Raw genomic sequence first — 14,634 nt, 5'->3', positions numbered from 1 at the left:
TGACAAAACCTACATTGTTCACACTAGATTGGGTTTTGTCATGTGTAATTGACAAGTCATATTTCAATGTATAATTTCAAAATTCGTGTAATGTTCCTCCACCTTAAGGCTTAGATCACATTCACACTTCTTTTCCAAACCTTTTCCATTCAAAGTTCCAAGTTATCCCTACACAAACTTCTCTCTCATAACCTCTCCATTACAACATTCATTAGTAAAAATCTTAAACTTTGAGAGTCATGTACAAACTCCACATAGACTACACAAATGTTTCACTTTGCTTACTTTTTCATGTTTTACCTCTAAGGAGGGTAATGAAATCCATCTATCTATTCCCACTTTGTGTATAACCCACTAAACTTTGCATGACCTAGTGTTGGAACTACCAAGTTGATAAGCCTTAGAGACTTGCAACCTAGCACCCCAACCTGGATGTGCTCAAGTGCAAAAACATGCTCTCTCTTATCCACACAATAATTATTCATTATTTGTTATTTCATTTGAATTCATGGATCCAACAAGTATATGCTTCTCTGAAGGTATCTTTGACAAAGCACTCAAAGACCACCACAAAAGAATGCATCTGCAACACCAAGCCAAAAGTTGCATCCTCACCACAACCAAGTGCCATTGACATCATGATACCTAACAATATAGCAATATTGCATGCTAGTGGTATTTAGAGTTCTTTGACCCTACCATAAAATTTAGTTGTCATGTAGAAAGAAATTATTGTGATGTTGTCACTAAAGTGCAATGACATTGAACATGGAAAAGAAATTATGACAAATGGCATCACTGCGCAAAAGGGACAACTTGTCAGAAGAGCTGAAAAATTACAAGGACACTAAAAGGAGATTACAGAATTAGATGACACAAAACTGCTCACACAAATCCTCCATGTAGTCAACAATAGTTTGCATGAACAAAACTATGCAAAAAATGCAATTGGCACAGCCTTAACAGAGGTTGGGAGATCAAAGAAGTATCGTAGGCCGTCATTGCATTCAAATGGAGCATCATCTTAAATGCACAATCTATTGATTGTAGATGGATCATACTCCAGAGTCCACAACGAGAAGAGAGGATGTACTCCACTACAACAAAGACTAGAGAAAGCACATGTATACACAGTATAAAAGTAAATATGAATCAACTAAAAGGCAATCAACACAGGTATAAACGGCTAGTAGGATGACAATAAGATCCTTGCATGTTACGTGTCGGAGTTGTAGATGCTTTGGAAGCTCGGATGCACTATTTGCAAATGGAGATGTTATATTGTTGGGCAAAACATAGAAATGGGAGATGTGTAGTATAGCAGATATATACTCTGATACATTGTACAATCAGCTTACCAAAACTCAACAGGCTTTCAGAGTCACAATGGCGTGGCTTATCTACATCGGGCAATCAGTATACCTAATTACCATAAAGAAAGTGGATACATAAAGTATATATATGGATATAAATTGATACCGAAGCCACATCCGTCTTTGTGGCAAGTTTTTATAAACCACATAGAGAAAGGTGATGTTTCCATACTCAGTGACCTAAATTCATGGATCGGATTATGCCAGCACAATCTTCAGCTAATAATGAGATAAACAAGAATGAACAAATAGAAGAAATGTTTCAGGCGAGATGAATAGGGCTCATGGACAAGCCTAGTGTAGGGTGATGAAATTGTAACCAACTTTAATTTAAAACTTACATGCCTGCCGGGACCAAGATATCTAGAGAAGTAAATAAAACTCTTCAATACTTTGTAAAACAAAAAATATACGCAGGCATGCATATGTACAACACAGACAAATTGACAATACCCAATTATCCAAAACATACAAAAGTTTCCAAAGATGTAAAAGGAATCCTTCCATAGTTTGCTGTGGTTCAGAGAAAAGTGAATAAAGCACATAATATATATTAATCCATTTCTGCCAAGATCCGAAGAGCCCGAAATCTATGAGTCATCTGAACTCTCTTATTTACACCTCTAGTCACTTGTTTGATCTCCTGCCTAGACATCAATCTCACCTTTTTCCCCTTTTTGTCTTCACATTCTAAGTCCCTTCCATACTTTTTAACTATTTCCCTCGCATTGCAGTTGTACTTCTTTGCGAGTGTACAGATCGCTGACCACCTGGCACAACATGTTCGATCATATCATTCCAAGTTTACATTATTGGTGATCTGAAACGATCCAGATATATAAGACACCATCTAAAATCAAGCTAATATAACATGTAAGTTCTTAGGTTTCAATATATAGTGAAGAAAATGGAAAAGTATAGCTACTCTAGTAATCCAAGAGCATCTACATTGCTAAGATTGTATTAATGCCCATTTTAATTTAAATCAATTAATATTGTCGTCCATTCCCTTATTTAAGCACGTGATTAGTGAAGAGCTGATGGTGCTCCAATCCCACAAGACCCCCAAGAACGGTAAAAAAATACTGCCAAGTATGAAAATATGTGTACCTGATGTGATACTCCACGATAGCTTTGACCTCTTTGAGATTGTGACAGATACGGAAAAATTGCAATAGCTCAATGCTACAATAGTAAAACCATCCGACTATCTCAGCATCGGATTTCTTCAACAACTTCTGTACAGGCAAGGGTTTCTTGAATTTGGGAGAAATAAGGCCACCTTCACTGAGCTTCTCATAAATCTCGTCTTTTGGTGCATGGATTTCAAGGTGCTTGTACTTGACTTTTCCAGAATCAGTGATGTAGTAAGTGTGGCTATCGTCATATTCGTCATCAATGCCCTCAAGATTGTCCCAGTTCATGTCCTCAAACATGCTCTCATTATCTCTATCAGGCATGCCATCAATGGATCTTCCCACATATTCATCATTTGGACCATCATCTTTATGAGCAATTATGGGATCATCATGGTGGCCATCAGAAAAAACGTCATCATCACTGGAGACATTTTCTTGTTCATCTTCATCATTAGACAAGTTGTCATCATCATCAATGTCCCCAACATCATCATCATCATTATCATCATCTTCAATGTCCTCGACATCATCATCATTATCATCTTCAATGTCCTCGACATCATCATCGCTATCATCATCAATGTCCTCAGAATCATCAGTGTCGTCAATATCATCACTTGAAATGTCACCCTTGCCATGATGGGTTGTCTTACGTTCTCCTTTTCTATGGAAGAGCTTTGGAGAGGCAGGTGGACGAGAAATAAACTCAGGCGGGACAGTTCGGGACCATTCTTTGAATGTATCACGAAAGGCCATACATACTTGCCACGGAATGTTTGTATCCTTGCATTTAATACTTTCTCCTCCTCCTCCTCCTCCTCCTCTTTCTTCTTCTTCTACATCGTGACCTCCTTGTTGGGCCATCGTGTTTTGTTCTCTTTGTGGATCAAAGAGACCAAAGTAAGAAGGATCATCGAGCTTCTTCTCAGTCATCATATGCAGAGACTCTGAGTGTGCATACCTCCTCCATCGCTGTGAGCAAAGGCTCCTCAACAGAAATGCCATGTTGTGGTGTCTCTTCTAGCATTCTTCTGGTTTTGCATATTTGCACCACATGCCCCTCCGTTTTGGACCCACTCGACCCAGAGTTTCTATCCGGAGACCATGGCTTGCCCAGTATATCCGGCCCGCTTTGGAGTTCCCGGTTTCTCGAGAACATGTTTTGGCCCTTACATGTATCCGGCCCAGTTTGGGGTTCCCAGTTTGTTGAGAACATGTTTTGCCCCTTACATGTATTCGGCCTGGTTTGGGGTTCCCATTTTGCAATGAACATATGGTTTGGCCCTTTGTCCTAACTACATGGGGTACAATGTCTGTCATGGCGGATTTCTCAAATGCCAATGCATTGTTCCATTATTGAAACCTTGAGATGTTTGATGTGTTAGGGTTCCCTTTCTCTTTTTTGAATGTGCAAAATTATTCCTTTACCTTTCTTTAATTGGGCTATGTAATCATCTTGTGGTTCTTATTTGGGAATTGCTTTACGATATAAGTACATATTACTTCTAATTGCTCATCATTATTTCGATTAATTTGACATGTATATCACATCCATTGTTTGTGTTGAACGATTCAGAGATGGTAAGTACACCATTTTCAACTTCAATACTAGGGATCGGCAACAATTTGGTTTGGGCTTAACTAGTTTGGCCTTATTCGAGCCAAACCGGTTAAGCCTAAACCGTTCGGGGGTTGTGCAAACCTAAACCAAACCAAACCCTAAACTGGTTTAGGCTAAACTGGTTTGTGAACTGGTTTCTGTTGTGTACAAAAATATGTAAGCAGGAGCTAGAGGAAGCCAATAATTAGTTTGGAAAGGAGTCTCGATCTCGGCCTTGAGCCTAAGCCTAAACCTGAGCCCAATCCCTGGCCCAATCCCAACCCTGAGCTTGAGCCTTGTCTGGCGGTGACCCTAGGTCACAACTCACACTCATTCTAACAAACTATATTCTTCTTATTAGGTGTTCGTTCCATTTTTACACACACATTTTCCTCACAAACACTGAGTGATGATGACGAAGGAAAACACATAGTCACGGCCAAGAGCCTTCACTCTCTAGCAATGATGAAGATACTCTTATGAGGATCCCCCCTCCCTTCTATGGTCTACCTATGTTGCTCGTTTATCCACATCTCACGACCCCTCTGCCCGTATTTAACCTAATTAAATCACATAAACGACTTAACCAGTTTGAGCCGGTTTGGCAAGGCTCAAGCCGAGCCGACCTACTAAGTCGTTTTAACCGGTTTAGCAAAATGGTTTAGGCTTGAGTCGAGCCGTTGCCGGTTCCTATTCAATACCAACTCATATGCATTAGGTTGTAACTTGATTTTTGATATTTTGCCATAATGCACACGTCCTATAGTCGTGATAAAAAAACTCATCATAGACATGTTATGGGAGATTATATCATGCCACTTTGATATACTTCATAACCAAAGATGTTGGGGGGTTTTGCAAAGAAACAAGCTCATATGGAACAAGAAATTTGGGAGTTTTTTTTAGAATAAAACATTAACACTTTCTTATTATATAGTGAACTTTTAAAATGAATACAAGAATATATTACATGGTCTCAAAGTTGGGAAGGATAAATTATATGGATGTGTGTTATTGTTAAGAAATAGCTGTGAAAAGGAAGGAAAATATTGTGAAAGGGACACCATGATATGTATGCATTTTGTAAGTGTTAAGAATAACTCTACGTGTATTTGCTTGTCCATAGAGGCTTTTAAGGAAAACAAATACAATTACTACGACCACCATGTGGACGAGAAGGAACATTATCGTTGTCAATATTATTATGTAATTCATTGGTTGGTTCTTCAAACAAGGCACTGAGTTCTTCTAAGCTCTTACCCTTGGTCTCAGGCATGATACACATGATGAAAACGATGGCAACCACTACTATACCCCCATACAAGAAGAAGATACCCGCAGGTGTGATGGCCTTGGAGATGCTTAAAAACGTGAGAGAGACGATGCCACTAATAAGTCTATTCAAAAACACACACATACCCATGGCTTGAGCTCTTAGCCTAACTGGAAACGTTTCGGAGACAAACACCCATGGTATCGGCCCCATTCCTATAGAAAAGCTCCCGACATATGCACATATGAAGAAGATCGTGATCCCGGCCCCGAATCTCGACGATGAGCCCGCATGTGGCATCGTTTTGGCGGATATGAGAGTGTCTCCCTGAGCGGTATTGATCCCGAGCATTATGAAGGAGATTGCGAGCGCAAAGAGACAGAACACGACGCCGCATGCCGACATTGCGAGGAGGGGTCTCCTGCCGACCTTGTCGAGCAACGCGGTGGCGACGAAGATGAAGAGGAGCTTGGTGAAGCCGACTCCGACGGTGGCCCCGAGGCGACCGATCTTGCTGGTGATGCCGGCCTCCCCGAAGACAACGGGGCTGTAGTAAACGGCGGCGTCGATGCCGCTGGCCTGCTGGAAGAAGTGTATGCAGAGGGAGCAGAGGAGCATTCGTCGGACGAAGGGCGATGCTTGGAAGAAGAGGAGCTCGCGCCAGACGCCGTGTCCTTGCTGCTTCTTCTTGGCGTGGTCCCCGAGCGCGGCGTCGTAGTCGTTGAAGCCGACGACGGCGCGCATGATGTCGGACAGGCGGCGGTCGGCCTCGGCTTCGTCCCCGGCGGAGGAGGCCAAGAGGACCTTGCGGGCTTCTTTGGCGCGGCGCTGGGTGACGAGCCAGCGGGGGGACTCGGGCATGACGCCGACGCCCAGGGCGAGCACGACGGCGGGGATGGCGCCGAAGCCGAGCATGAGGCGCCAGTTGAGGTGCGGCGGGAGGGACTCCAGGGCGAAGCTGACGAGGTAGCCCAGCAAGATGCCGGCGTTGATGAAGACCTCGGTGAGGGAGACGAGGCAGCCGCGGACGCGGGCGGGGGCGAGCTCCGAGGAGTAGACGGGGGCGATCATCATGGCGAAGCCGACGCCGACGCCCTCCACGAGGCGGCCCGCCAGGAGCGTGGCGAAGGAGCGCGCCGACGCCAGCACCACGGCGCCTGCGAAGAAGATGGCGGACGCCATCAGCATGGTGTGCCGCCGCCCGATCGCGTCCGCCAGCCGCCCCGCGCACGCCGCCCCCAATATGGACACCAGATTCAGGGAACCCACGATGATCTCCTGCTGGATTAAGGAGAGGCTTAGCTCCTTGCTGACGAAGAGGAGGGCACCACTCATGATGCCGATGTCGTAGCCCAACAGCACCGAGCTCACTGTTGCCAGGATGGTGCACAGCAGGACATACCTGCTCCCCACCACCTTCTCCTCCTTCTCCTTCTCCTTCTCCTTCTCCTTCTTCTGCTGCTTCCCCTCGCGCCTCACCTTCATCGCCTCCTCCTCCTCCTCCTCCATAGCTGTTTCCATCCTTCTCTTTTCTGTCTTTCTTTCTAAAACCCGCCTCGCCTGGCTGCTCTACGTATGTATGTGTATCAGTCTGTATGTATGTATGTACATATGTTAAAAAATACGGACATATGTATGTAACTCTCTCTACCCATATACATACATACATACATACATACATATATATACCCAAAACGCCCACCAAAAAGCGAAAAGCGAAACGCAAGACTGCAAATATAAAAATAAATATAAAAATGGGTTGTCACGGTTTTTAAATCTTTTGTTTCATTTCTAATTTTTAAAATTTTTTTTTTTATCTTACTCGGTTTTTTTTAATTCATGTATTGCTACTTTATCTTATTTTTTGACATTTTTTATTTATTTACTCCAGACTACAGGCACGAAAAGACAGAATTTTAATTTGTTTACATACTAAATAAGTTAATACATACAGTATATATTTGTATTACCTAGAAATAGTTAAAACACGGCAAAACAAAAAGAGAAAAAGCAAAAGAATGTCGGATGCTTTTTTTTATGTCCCAAATATGTCTTCCTTTTTGGTGCTACCTATAAATAGCGGCGTGTTTTTTTGGGAAGCTGTTTATCCATATCGGTTGACTTTTTACCTCATGTGCATAAAGTTCCTCACTAACTAACCATAGTTTCATCACGCGTTTGAAATCATATTTTTCTCTGTTGTATGTTTTGTTGCTTTGCCGTGTTCTCACTTTGCGCCATGGCCAAGAGCTTCTACGCAATGCTATATCCTCCCTACCAATATCTCAATCTCACAAGGATGTATGGTCAACAAACATATGTAAAAGACCATATGAGACTATTTAATTTACCAACCATATCTACATATAATATAACTCTTCCATGCTCACACCCAATCGTGAGTGTCCAAACACATGAGTAATGGTGTCATATCTTCGCAATGTGTACTCTCGTATTCGTGTTAAACAAGCCCTAACTAGCATTCGTTTCTGACATAAATGACTTAACATCTAGGGACTCTGTGATTGGCAATGATGACACAATTGTTTGTTTGTGTGTGGGCGCGTGAAAGAGAGAGGGAGAGAACATGTATGTATGGTGTAATAGAGAAGTGTGATAATCGAGCCTCGAACCCAAGGCTTAGGATTAGCAATCTAACAAGGGTAAGGTAATTACGATTAGTAAGAAAATGAAATCATACGCATCTCAGTGATATGATATCATGAATTATGAAGAACACTCGAATCGAGGGCATGCAATTGAAGCAAGACATAAACATCGAAGACTCGACAAACCCATAAGGTTCCATGGAAATTTGTACCTTTTTCTCCCAAGGCTGAAGTATTGTTTTCAAGGATGTGGAAGCATCAATGAAGTGCTATTCTTCACGATTTTTTCATCTACTTCGATATTGCATAGTTAACATATGCCAGGCAGGTGAGGCTGACAATATAGTAGAAGTTCTCGAAGCCACGAATGATTTACAAAAGGAAAGAATGAAGAATGGATGAATGAGGTGGAACCATTGAAGGATGAAACCTACATTCAGTCATGTATGTGTGACATTGGGATGTGCAGAAAGCACATGAACGCGAGAGTGTAAATAATAAACCAACAAGCAAGCGCGAGTAAAAAGATATGGGCCAGGGAACCCTTATCATCTACCACCACAAACGGAGACCCCCTCCCAAGTCTTAGAGAGGCCAAATGGTTGGTTTATATGTTCCTGAATAGTGTCCTTTTTTTTGGCCCTCTTTAACCCATCTTGCTTGCCCTCAGGGCTATACAACCTTTCTTTTCTTCTTGCATCCATCCATGGCTCTTACAACATCTCAACCCCTAAATCATCAACAAATCTCCTGTTCTTCTACATCCAATTCTGTACTACACAGAAGGTAAGTACCCTGTTTTTTTTTTTTTTGTTTTCTAGGTTAGCCTCATGTCTTCCTATTCTTCTTCTTCTTTAGGTCGATCCATTTGTCTATATCGTGTAACCATGACGAAGATAAGACTTGGATTTGTTATTATTCCTCGGAGAGTTTTAATGCTTGTTGTTTATGAATGAAGACAAGACGTGATTTTTTGTGGGTCTTTGACGAGATTGAATGCACGTGTCCTTGGGATCGCAGAGCTTAGAGATTGAATACATTTTTTTCCCGTATATGAATGAAGACAAGAGGTGATCCTTCTAAGATATTGGATGCATTTATTGTTGGGATGGAAGACCTTTTGGGTTCAACAGAGCACTGAAAAGAAATTAATGAAATAATCCCTTGTCTGAATGTATGCATATCTGAGTTTGATAAAGATGAGCTGTATATTTGTGTTTCTTTGGAGAGATTGAATACATTTTATTGCAATAAAAGGTTTGTTTGTGACTTTTGTGAAGAGATGGAATTCATTTATTGTCAGAATTAATGACTTTTGGTTCAAGAAAAAATTGATGACATTATCCATTGTATGTGTTTTGGGCACGATGAAGATAAGAGGTGGCTTGTGATTCTATGGAGAGATTGGATGTTTTAATCATTGAGGGAACAAAGGAGAAGAAAGTAATTCATATAAGGGCAGGCAGACCTTTTTTAAGCATGAAAAACCCTAGGTTTATGTCCAGCTCATAGCTATCCAGACTTTGTCTGTCCACGTGGCCACCCACAAATATAATGGGTCAATAACTCTTCAATGTTATATGTGTGTGCTCATAATATATATGTTGAGATGTACATGTTGTCTTTCCTCTTGTATTAGTAGAGGCATAGTCCTGTTAGTTTGTGTAGTTAAGGTGTGTATAAGTTATACTGTATGCTATTTTTTCAGTCAAAATTCCTTCAATGCCAATCTGATATTCTCTTTTGCATTGCATACATTTACCAATTTGCAAGACATACCTAATTCATTGTTGTTAACGAGGAACGTTAACAGATAGCACTTTTTTCAAGAAACAATTCTTTGTTGACAATGACTAAGAGAAAAGAATGCAATTAGTGAGAGTTACGGAAGTTATGCAAAGTGAATAACATAATTATAACACTAAAAACAATATATTACAGAGAGGATGTCACATAAGCTGGGTTATTGGACTAGTGCCACCACAAAACATGCTGATTCATATGATAGACCCCACTCGGGCCTTGAACTTAATCATCTTGTCGAGATGGAACACGAGACTGCTGACAACTCTGTGAACCAGTGCCACCACAAACCATGCTGATTCATATGATAGACCCCACTCTGGCCTTGAACTTAATCCTCTTGCCGAGATGGAACACGAGACTGCTGACAACTCTGTGGACCTCCTTGTTTCTTATGACCTCCATTTGCTCTGTACTCTGGCTTTTATTCACTGTCTCCAACTTCATTTCCAGTTAAATTTCTTGATAGTTTCTTTAACACTTTCTCCCTATTTATGCATGGTGGGCTGCATATTTTTAGCTGTACCTTCAAGCTGCACCACAAAGTATATAGTCTTAGGCGTAGCATGATTCTTATTATATGCAGCATGATTGAAACCTTGGAAGACATATTTTCAACACAATTAAAAAGCAATTCAGCTAGAAATAAGGGAATGCCAGAAAGTGATTTAAATTTTTATCCGTGAAGGAAATGAAGAAAGTTACTCAATGCTACGGTCTTGACACTATTTGAAATTGAGTTAACCATAATTAGGAATCGATGATAACGCGAGACATGTGCCACATTTGCATATGGATGGGTTTCGTCCTTGAATTGTTTGGATATCTACATAACCTATAGTCCCACTCATGCATACATACATGCACATATACATGTATGTAGGTATTTGTGCATGCATTGATGATTTTATAAAGACAGAGCTTTGGGCATTTCTTCTTTCTTCGACCACAGAAACTTGAAACATGAAACATGAAACTCTGAAACCCATTTTCAGTGAAACGAAATGAAACATGTTATGTTGACCCTTCCACTTAACAAGTTGATCCACCAACAAGCCCCTACCCACTTCTAAGTACGTTTTTATCTAATACTTAATACTAATTTTGGGTATCCACTCTACGATTATATTTTACTTTGTTTATTAACATTTTATCATAACCCACAAATAGGGAATTTATACTTTGGTGACGAGCTATGCCTTAATTTCCGATGTGCAACATCTCACTGGTTGGGATAGAGATTCTCCTGGTCTCAAGCCATGGCGGCGGAAAGAGTCCTCAGCGTAAAGTTAAGATTAGAAGGGATGAGAAAAACCTGTGCCAGAGCAACTGATGCAAAAAAGACTAGAAGACCTTGAATACGTAATGGGTCTTGGAGTACGATTTCCACTTCCCCCTGACCGAAACCACCCACATTAGGATTATTAGTCAAAGGCTGATCGACCTTGACGAATTCACCTTCGTCCTCTACTAGGATGCATGATAAAGCCAAAATTGGGCTTATCTGCTAAGAATTATGGTAGAGCTGTTTATGAATGTCTCCGCGGTGGACTTGACTTTAATGTTCTTAAATCAAGATTAATTTGATGTCGTATCTTTTAAATAAGGCTATCCAAATCGGTTGGAAATAAGACATGTTTTCAATAAAGATTATCTGAGCCAATACTTTTGAAACACACCATCTTTTATTTTGCACATTTTGACTAGCGAATGAGTCGTTTAAGTGAGACTTTCATGAAGGTTGGCAAGGTTCTTTGTTGTGTATCAGAAGAAATAGATAATGGTATAATTCTTGGATTTCTCATAAGCAGGACAAATGATGACAGTCACAATTTGTCATTCGGTGGTTTTTTTGCTTCGACTCCATTGCGATTCTCAATCTGTGCAAAACAAAGGTCGAGGAATCGGCGTGCCAGACTCTTCATCCAAGCAGATTCTGTATGTTTAATCGAGAGTTTGTTCCTTTCTTCTTATTTTTACATGGATCAATTGCTTTTGCACTCAGAGAGAAAAGTCACCCTTACCTTTTGCTTTTTTGTCTTGGACACTCACAAAAAATAGAATGTGTTTTGTTTTGTTTTCTTTCTTCCTAGGATTATTACAGCATCCTCGGGGTCTCTAAAAGTGCTGACAAATCTGATATCAAGAGCGGTTGGTTTTTCTTTGTGAAATATATTTCGTTTTTATGTTCTATTTGGTCTGTTAAAAGATGTGATTTGATTTTGTTGATTTGATCTTCAGCATATCGGAAATTGGCAAGACAATATCATCCTGATGTCAATAAGTGAGTCTACGATCAATATTTTGATTTCAATGGAATGTTTTATTCTGTAACAGACATGTCTTTTGATTTTATGAGAGGGTTTTCATGAGCAAAATGTTCCCCATTCTCCTCTTTTGAATCTATGTACGTTTACACACTTTAAATCATACCCTTCTGCCTTCTTTTAGTTAGAACTCATGGGTTTATAAATACATTATATGCCACTTAAAATGCTCAGATTACCTTTTCTTGGTTTTGGTAGAGAGCAAGGGGCTGAGGCAAAATTCAAAGAAATAAGCAATGCTTATGAGGTACCATTACATGCTGTGTTCTTGTGATCGTTTGGAGGGATTGATAAATTTTTTTTCTTTTTTATCTTAAAAAGAAGAAATGGATGTAATAGGTATTGTCGGATGATGAAAAGAGATCGATATATGATAAATTCGGTGAAGCTGGTTTGAAAGGAGCTGGTGCTGGTGGCCCATCGGTAAAGCTTATATGCCATTTTCTTGGCCTAATTTTGTTGTTTTGATATATTTGATTCTAAAGTTAACCACATTGACGTTGGCATTGATATTGATGTGGATGCTAATTTTGATGTTGATGTTGAAGTTGTTGGCACTGACACTGATATTGATGTGGATGTGGATGTTGCTGTTGCTGTTGATGATGATGCTAGGGTTATTCAAATCCATTCGATTTGTTTGAAACATTCTTTGGTGGGATGGGAGGCATGGGTGGTATGGGTGGTATGGCTGGCAAAGGGGCTCGCAATAGACCGATTCAAGGCGATGATGAAAGATATGATTTACTGCTCAACTTCAAAGATGCAGTGTTTGGCACCGAGAAGGACATTGAAGTGAGGCGGCTCGAAGTATGTGCAACATGTGATGGATCTGGTGTGAAGCCAGGCACATCACCAGTTACTTGCACTACATGTGGTGGCCGGGGACAAGTGACAATGATCGCAAACACACCATTAGGTCAAATCCGACAAATATCGACTTGCTCAGCCTGTGGAGGAACTGGGGAGACTTCCACACCATGCAATACTTGTAGTGGAGATGGACGAGTTAGAAAGACTAAGAAAATAAGCCTCAAGGTCCCTGCCGGAGTTGATACTGGAAGCAAGCTTAGAGTTAGGTCAGAAGGTAATGCTGGGAAGCGCGGAGGCCCCCCGGGCGACCTTTATGTGTTTGTAAGTGTTCGTCCAGACCCAGAGTTAAAGAGAGATGGAAATAACATCTTAGTTACTTGCAAGGTCTCCTACATTGATGCCATTTTGGGAACTAGTGTGAAGGTTATGACAGTGGATGGTGCTGTTGACTTGAAGATTCCATCAGGTACTCAACCTGGGACAACTTTAGTGATGGCAAAACGAGGTGTGCCTTATCTTGGAAAGACAAACATAAGAGGGGATCAGTTGGTGAAGGTGGAAGTTGAAATTCCAAAAAGGGTTAGTGCTGAAGAGAGAAGGTTAATTGAAGAACTAAATGATTTGAGTAAAGCCAAACCTGCTGGCTCCAGATAGCATGAATCTGTCCTCATATCATCACAACTTTGTATAGTTTGTCCAAGAAAGACAAAAAAAGGAAGCATCCTTGAGCTTGGTTCTCATCTTTCTAGAAAGTACTTGTGATGATTATTCTCTATATATAAATTAAATGAAAACCCTCAAAAAGACTTTGTACATGGTCTCCAATGTTTGACATGTAAATTATTTTGTACCCTGTCTCTTCTTGCATTTTAGGGAAAATGGCACATCTTTTGTGTTACCAAATTCAACATGAAATTTTTAGCTTGGGCGTAGGTATCGGGTATTAGAATAGTCTATTTTGCAAGTTGTTCAAAGCGCTTAAACTTACGATTGTTAAATCAAATGCTCCCCAATAGTTGCAAAATGATATGAGGCATGTTTTCTCAATATCCTTCAAAAGTTTTTTGCAACTATTGGGGAGCATTGCTAGTTACGAGTGAACTAAATGGAATAACATAAAAGAAGTTATTTTGATGTCTTTCAAGTAAAGGAATGTGGACAGAACAAAATGTGTTAACAAATCTTTAAACTTGGGTTTTATTGTTAATGAAGAGTGAACGAAATGGACTAACAAAAGGACGTTAAGAGTTACAATTGAAGAACAGGAAATGGTTAAGTTGTGAGTTAAATGTCAACCACTACGGAGACAGCCAATTATTTTTCAGATTTAGTTAGATTTTTGAAAAGTTTAGATAATAAGTAAATTATACTTATGACTTTTCTCGTCTGCCACTAGCCATGATCTTGCTGTATCAATAATCAACACAAAGAAAATATTGAAGTTCCTCTCCAAATTAAGCAGAGCAAGGCGGCTTTTTTTTAATTCATCTATAATTCACATTTTCTATATGTTTCAATGGTTAACCTTGGGGTTAAATTAAAATGCCTTTAAGAGTTGATTAGTTTTATGAAAAGTTTCTGTCTATAGTTATGCTCTGGCCATATTAGTAATCCCCACAATAAAATCTTCAGTTCCTCACTTCCAATTAAAGCAAAGCAAGACTAACAATTCCTTAGAAGAGTTTACTATACGTTTC

The 14,634-nt window shown here is 40.3% G+C and overlaps 2 protein-coding genes and 1 pseudogene across 3 annotated transcripts; 1 reads left to right on the top strand and 2 right to left on the bottom strand.

The window, feature by feature from the left end:
* Positions 1 to 1,816: 1,816 nt before the first annotated feature.
* Positions 1,817 to 3,540, bottom strand: LOC147868160 (uncharacterized). Of its 2 annotated transcripts, XM_087315991.1 has the most exons (3): positions 3,361 to 3,540; positions 2,484 to 3,327; positions 1,817 to 2,143 (listed from the first exon to the last, which is right to left on the bottom strand). In XM_087315991.1, exons 1-3 carry the CDS (start codon positions 3,515 to 3,517, stop codon positions 1,927 to 1,929), a joined length of 1,218 nt encoding a protein of 405 aa, XP_087172117.1. In that variant the 5' UTR covers positions 3,518 to 3,540; the 3' UTR covers positions 1,817 to 1,926. The 2 variants fall into 2 exon arrangements, with proteins under 2 accessions (XP_087172117.1, XP_087172114.1); XM_087315988.1 differs by having other exon boundaries at positions 2,484 to 3,540.
* A 1,704-nt stretch (positions 3,541 to 5,244) lies between these two features.
* LOC147868159 (putative polyol transporter 1 pseudogene) lies at positions 5,245 to 6,894 on the bottom strand (annotated as a pseudogene).
* A 1,746-nt stretch (positions 6,895 to 8,640) lies between these two features.
* On the top strand, positions 8,641 to 13,750 carry LOC147868158 (chaperone protein dnaJ A7A, chloroplastic-like). Its single transcript, XM_087315975.1, has 7 exons — positions 8,641 to 8,780; positions 11,609 to 11,735; positions 11,891 to 11,948; positions 12,039 to 12,081; positions 12,323 to 12,371; positions 12,464 to 12,547; positions 12,740 to 13,750. Exons 1-7 carry the CDS (start codon positions 8,701 to 8,703, stop codon positions 13,589 to 13,591), a joined length of 1,293 nt encoding a protein of 430 aa, XP_087172101.1. The 5' UTR covers positions 8,641 to 8,700; the 3' UTR covers positions 13,592 to 13,750.
* Positions 13,751 to 14,634: the final 884 nt, after the last annotated feature.

This window comes from Azolla caroliniana, unplaced genomic scaffold (genome assembly GCF_043228905.1).
Source record: "Azolla caroliniana isolate FFs.n. ecotype wild unplaced genomic scaffold, voAzoCaro1.0.p SCAF_1, whole genome shotgun sequence".
NCBI classification, from domain to species: Eukaryota; Viridiplantae; Streptophyta; class Polypodiopsida; order Salviniales; family Salviniaceae; genus Azolla; species Azolla caroliniana.
This window is presented reverse-complemented; position numbering and strand designations above follow the sequence as displayed.

Bases quoted from the DNA above. Each gene is read 5' to 3' on its own strand.
- LOC147868160 (XM_087315988.1), bottom strand. From the start codon at position 3,517: ATGGCATTTCTGTTGAGGAGCCTTTGCTCACAGCGATGGAGGAGGTAT. The intron at 2,144-2,483 runs GTACACATATTT...ATGTTGTGCCAG, and splicing joins ATCGTGGAGTATCACATCAG to GTGGTCAGCGATCTGTACAC.
- LOC147868158 (XM_087315975.1), top strand. From the start codon at position 8,701: ATGGCTCTTACAACATCTCAACCCCTAAATCATCAACAAATCTCCTGT. The intron at 8,781-11,608 runs GTAAGTACCCTG...TCTCATAAGCAG, and splicing joins AATTCTGTACTACACAGAAG to GACAAATGATGACAGTCACA. The intron at 12,548-12,739 runs GTAAAGCTTATA...TGATGATGCTAG, and splicing joins CTGGTGCTGGTGGCCCATCG to GGTTATTCAAATCCATTCGA.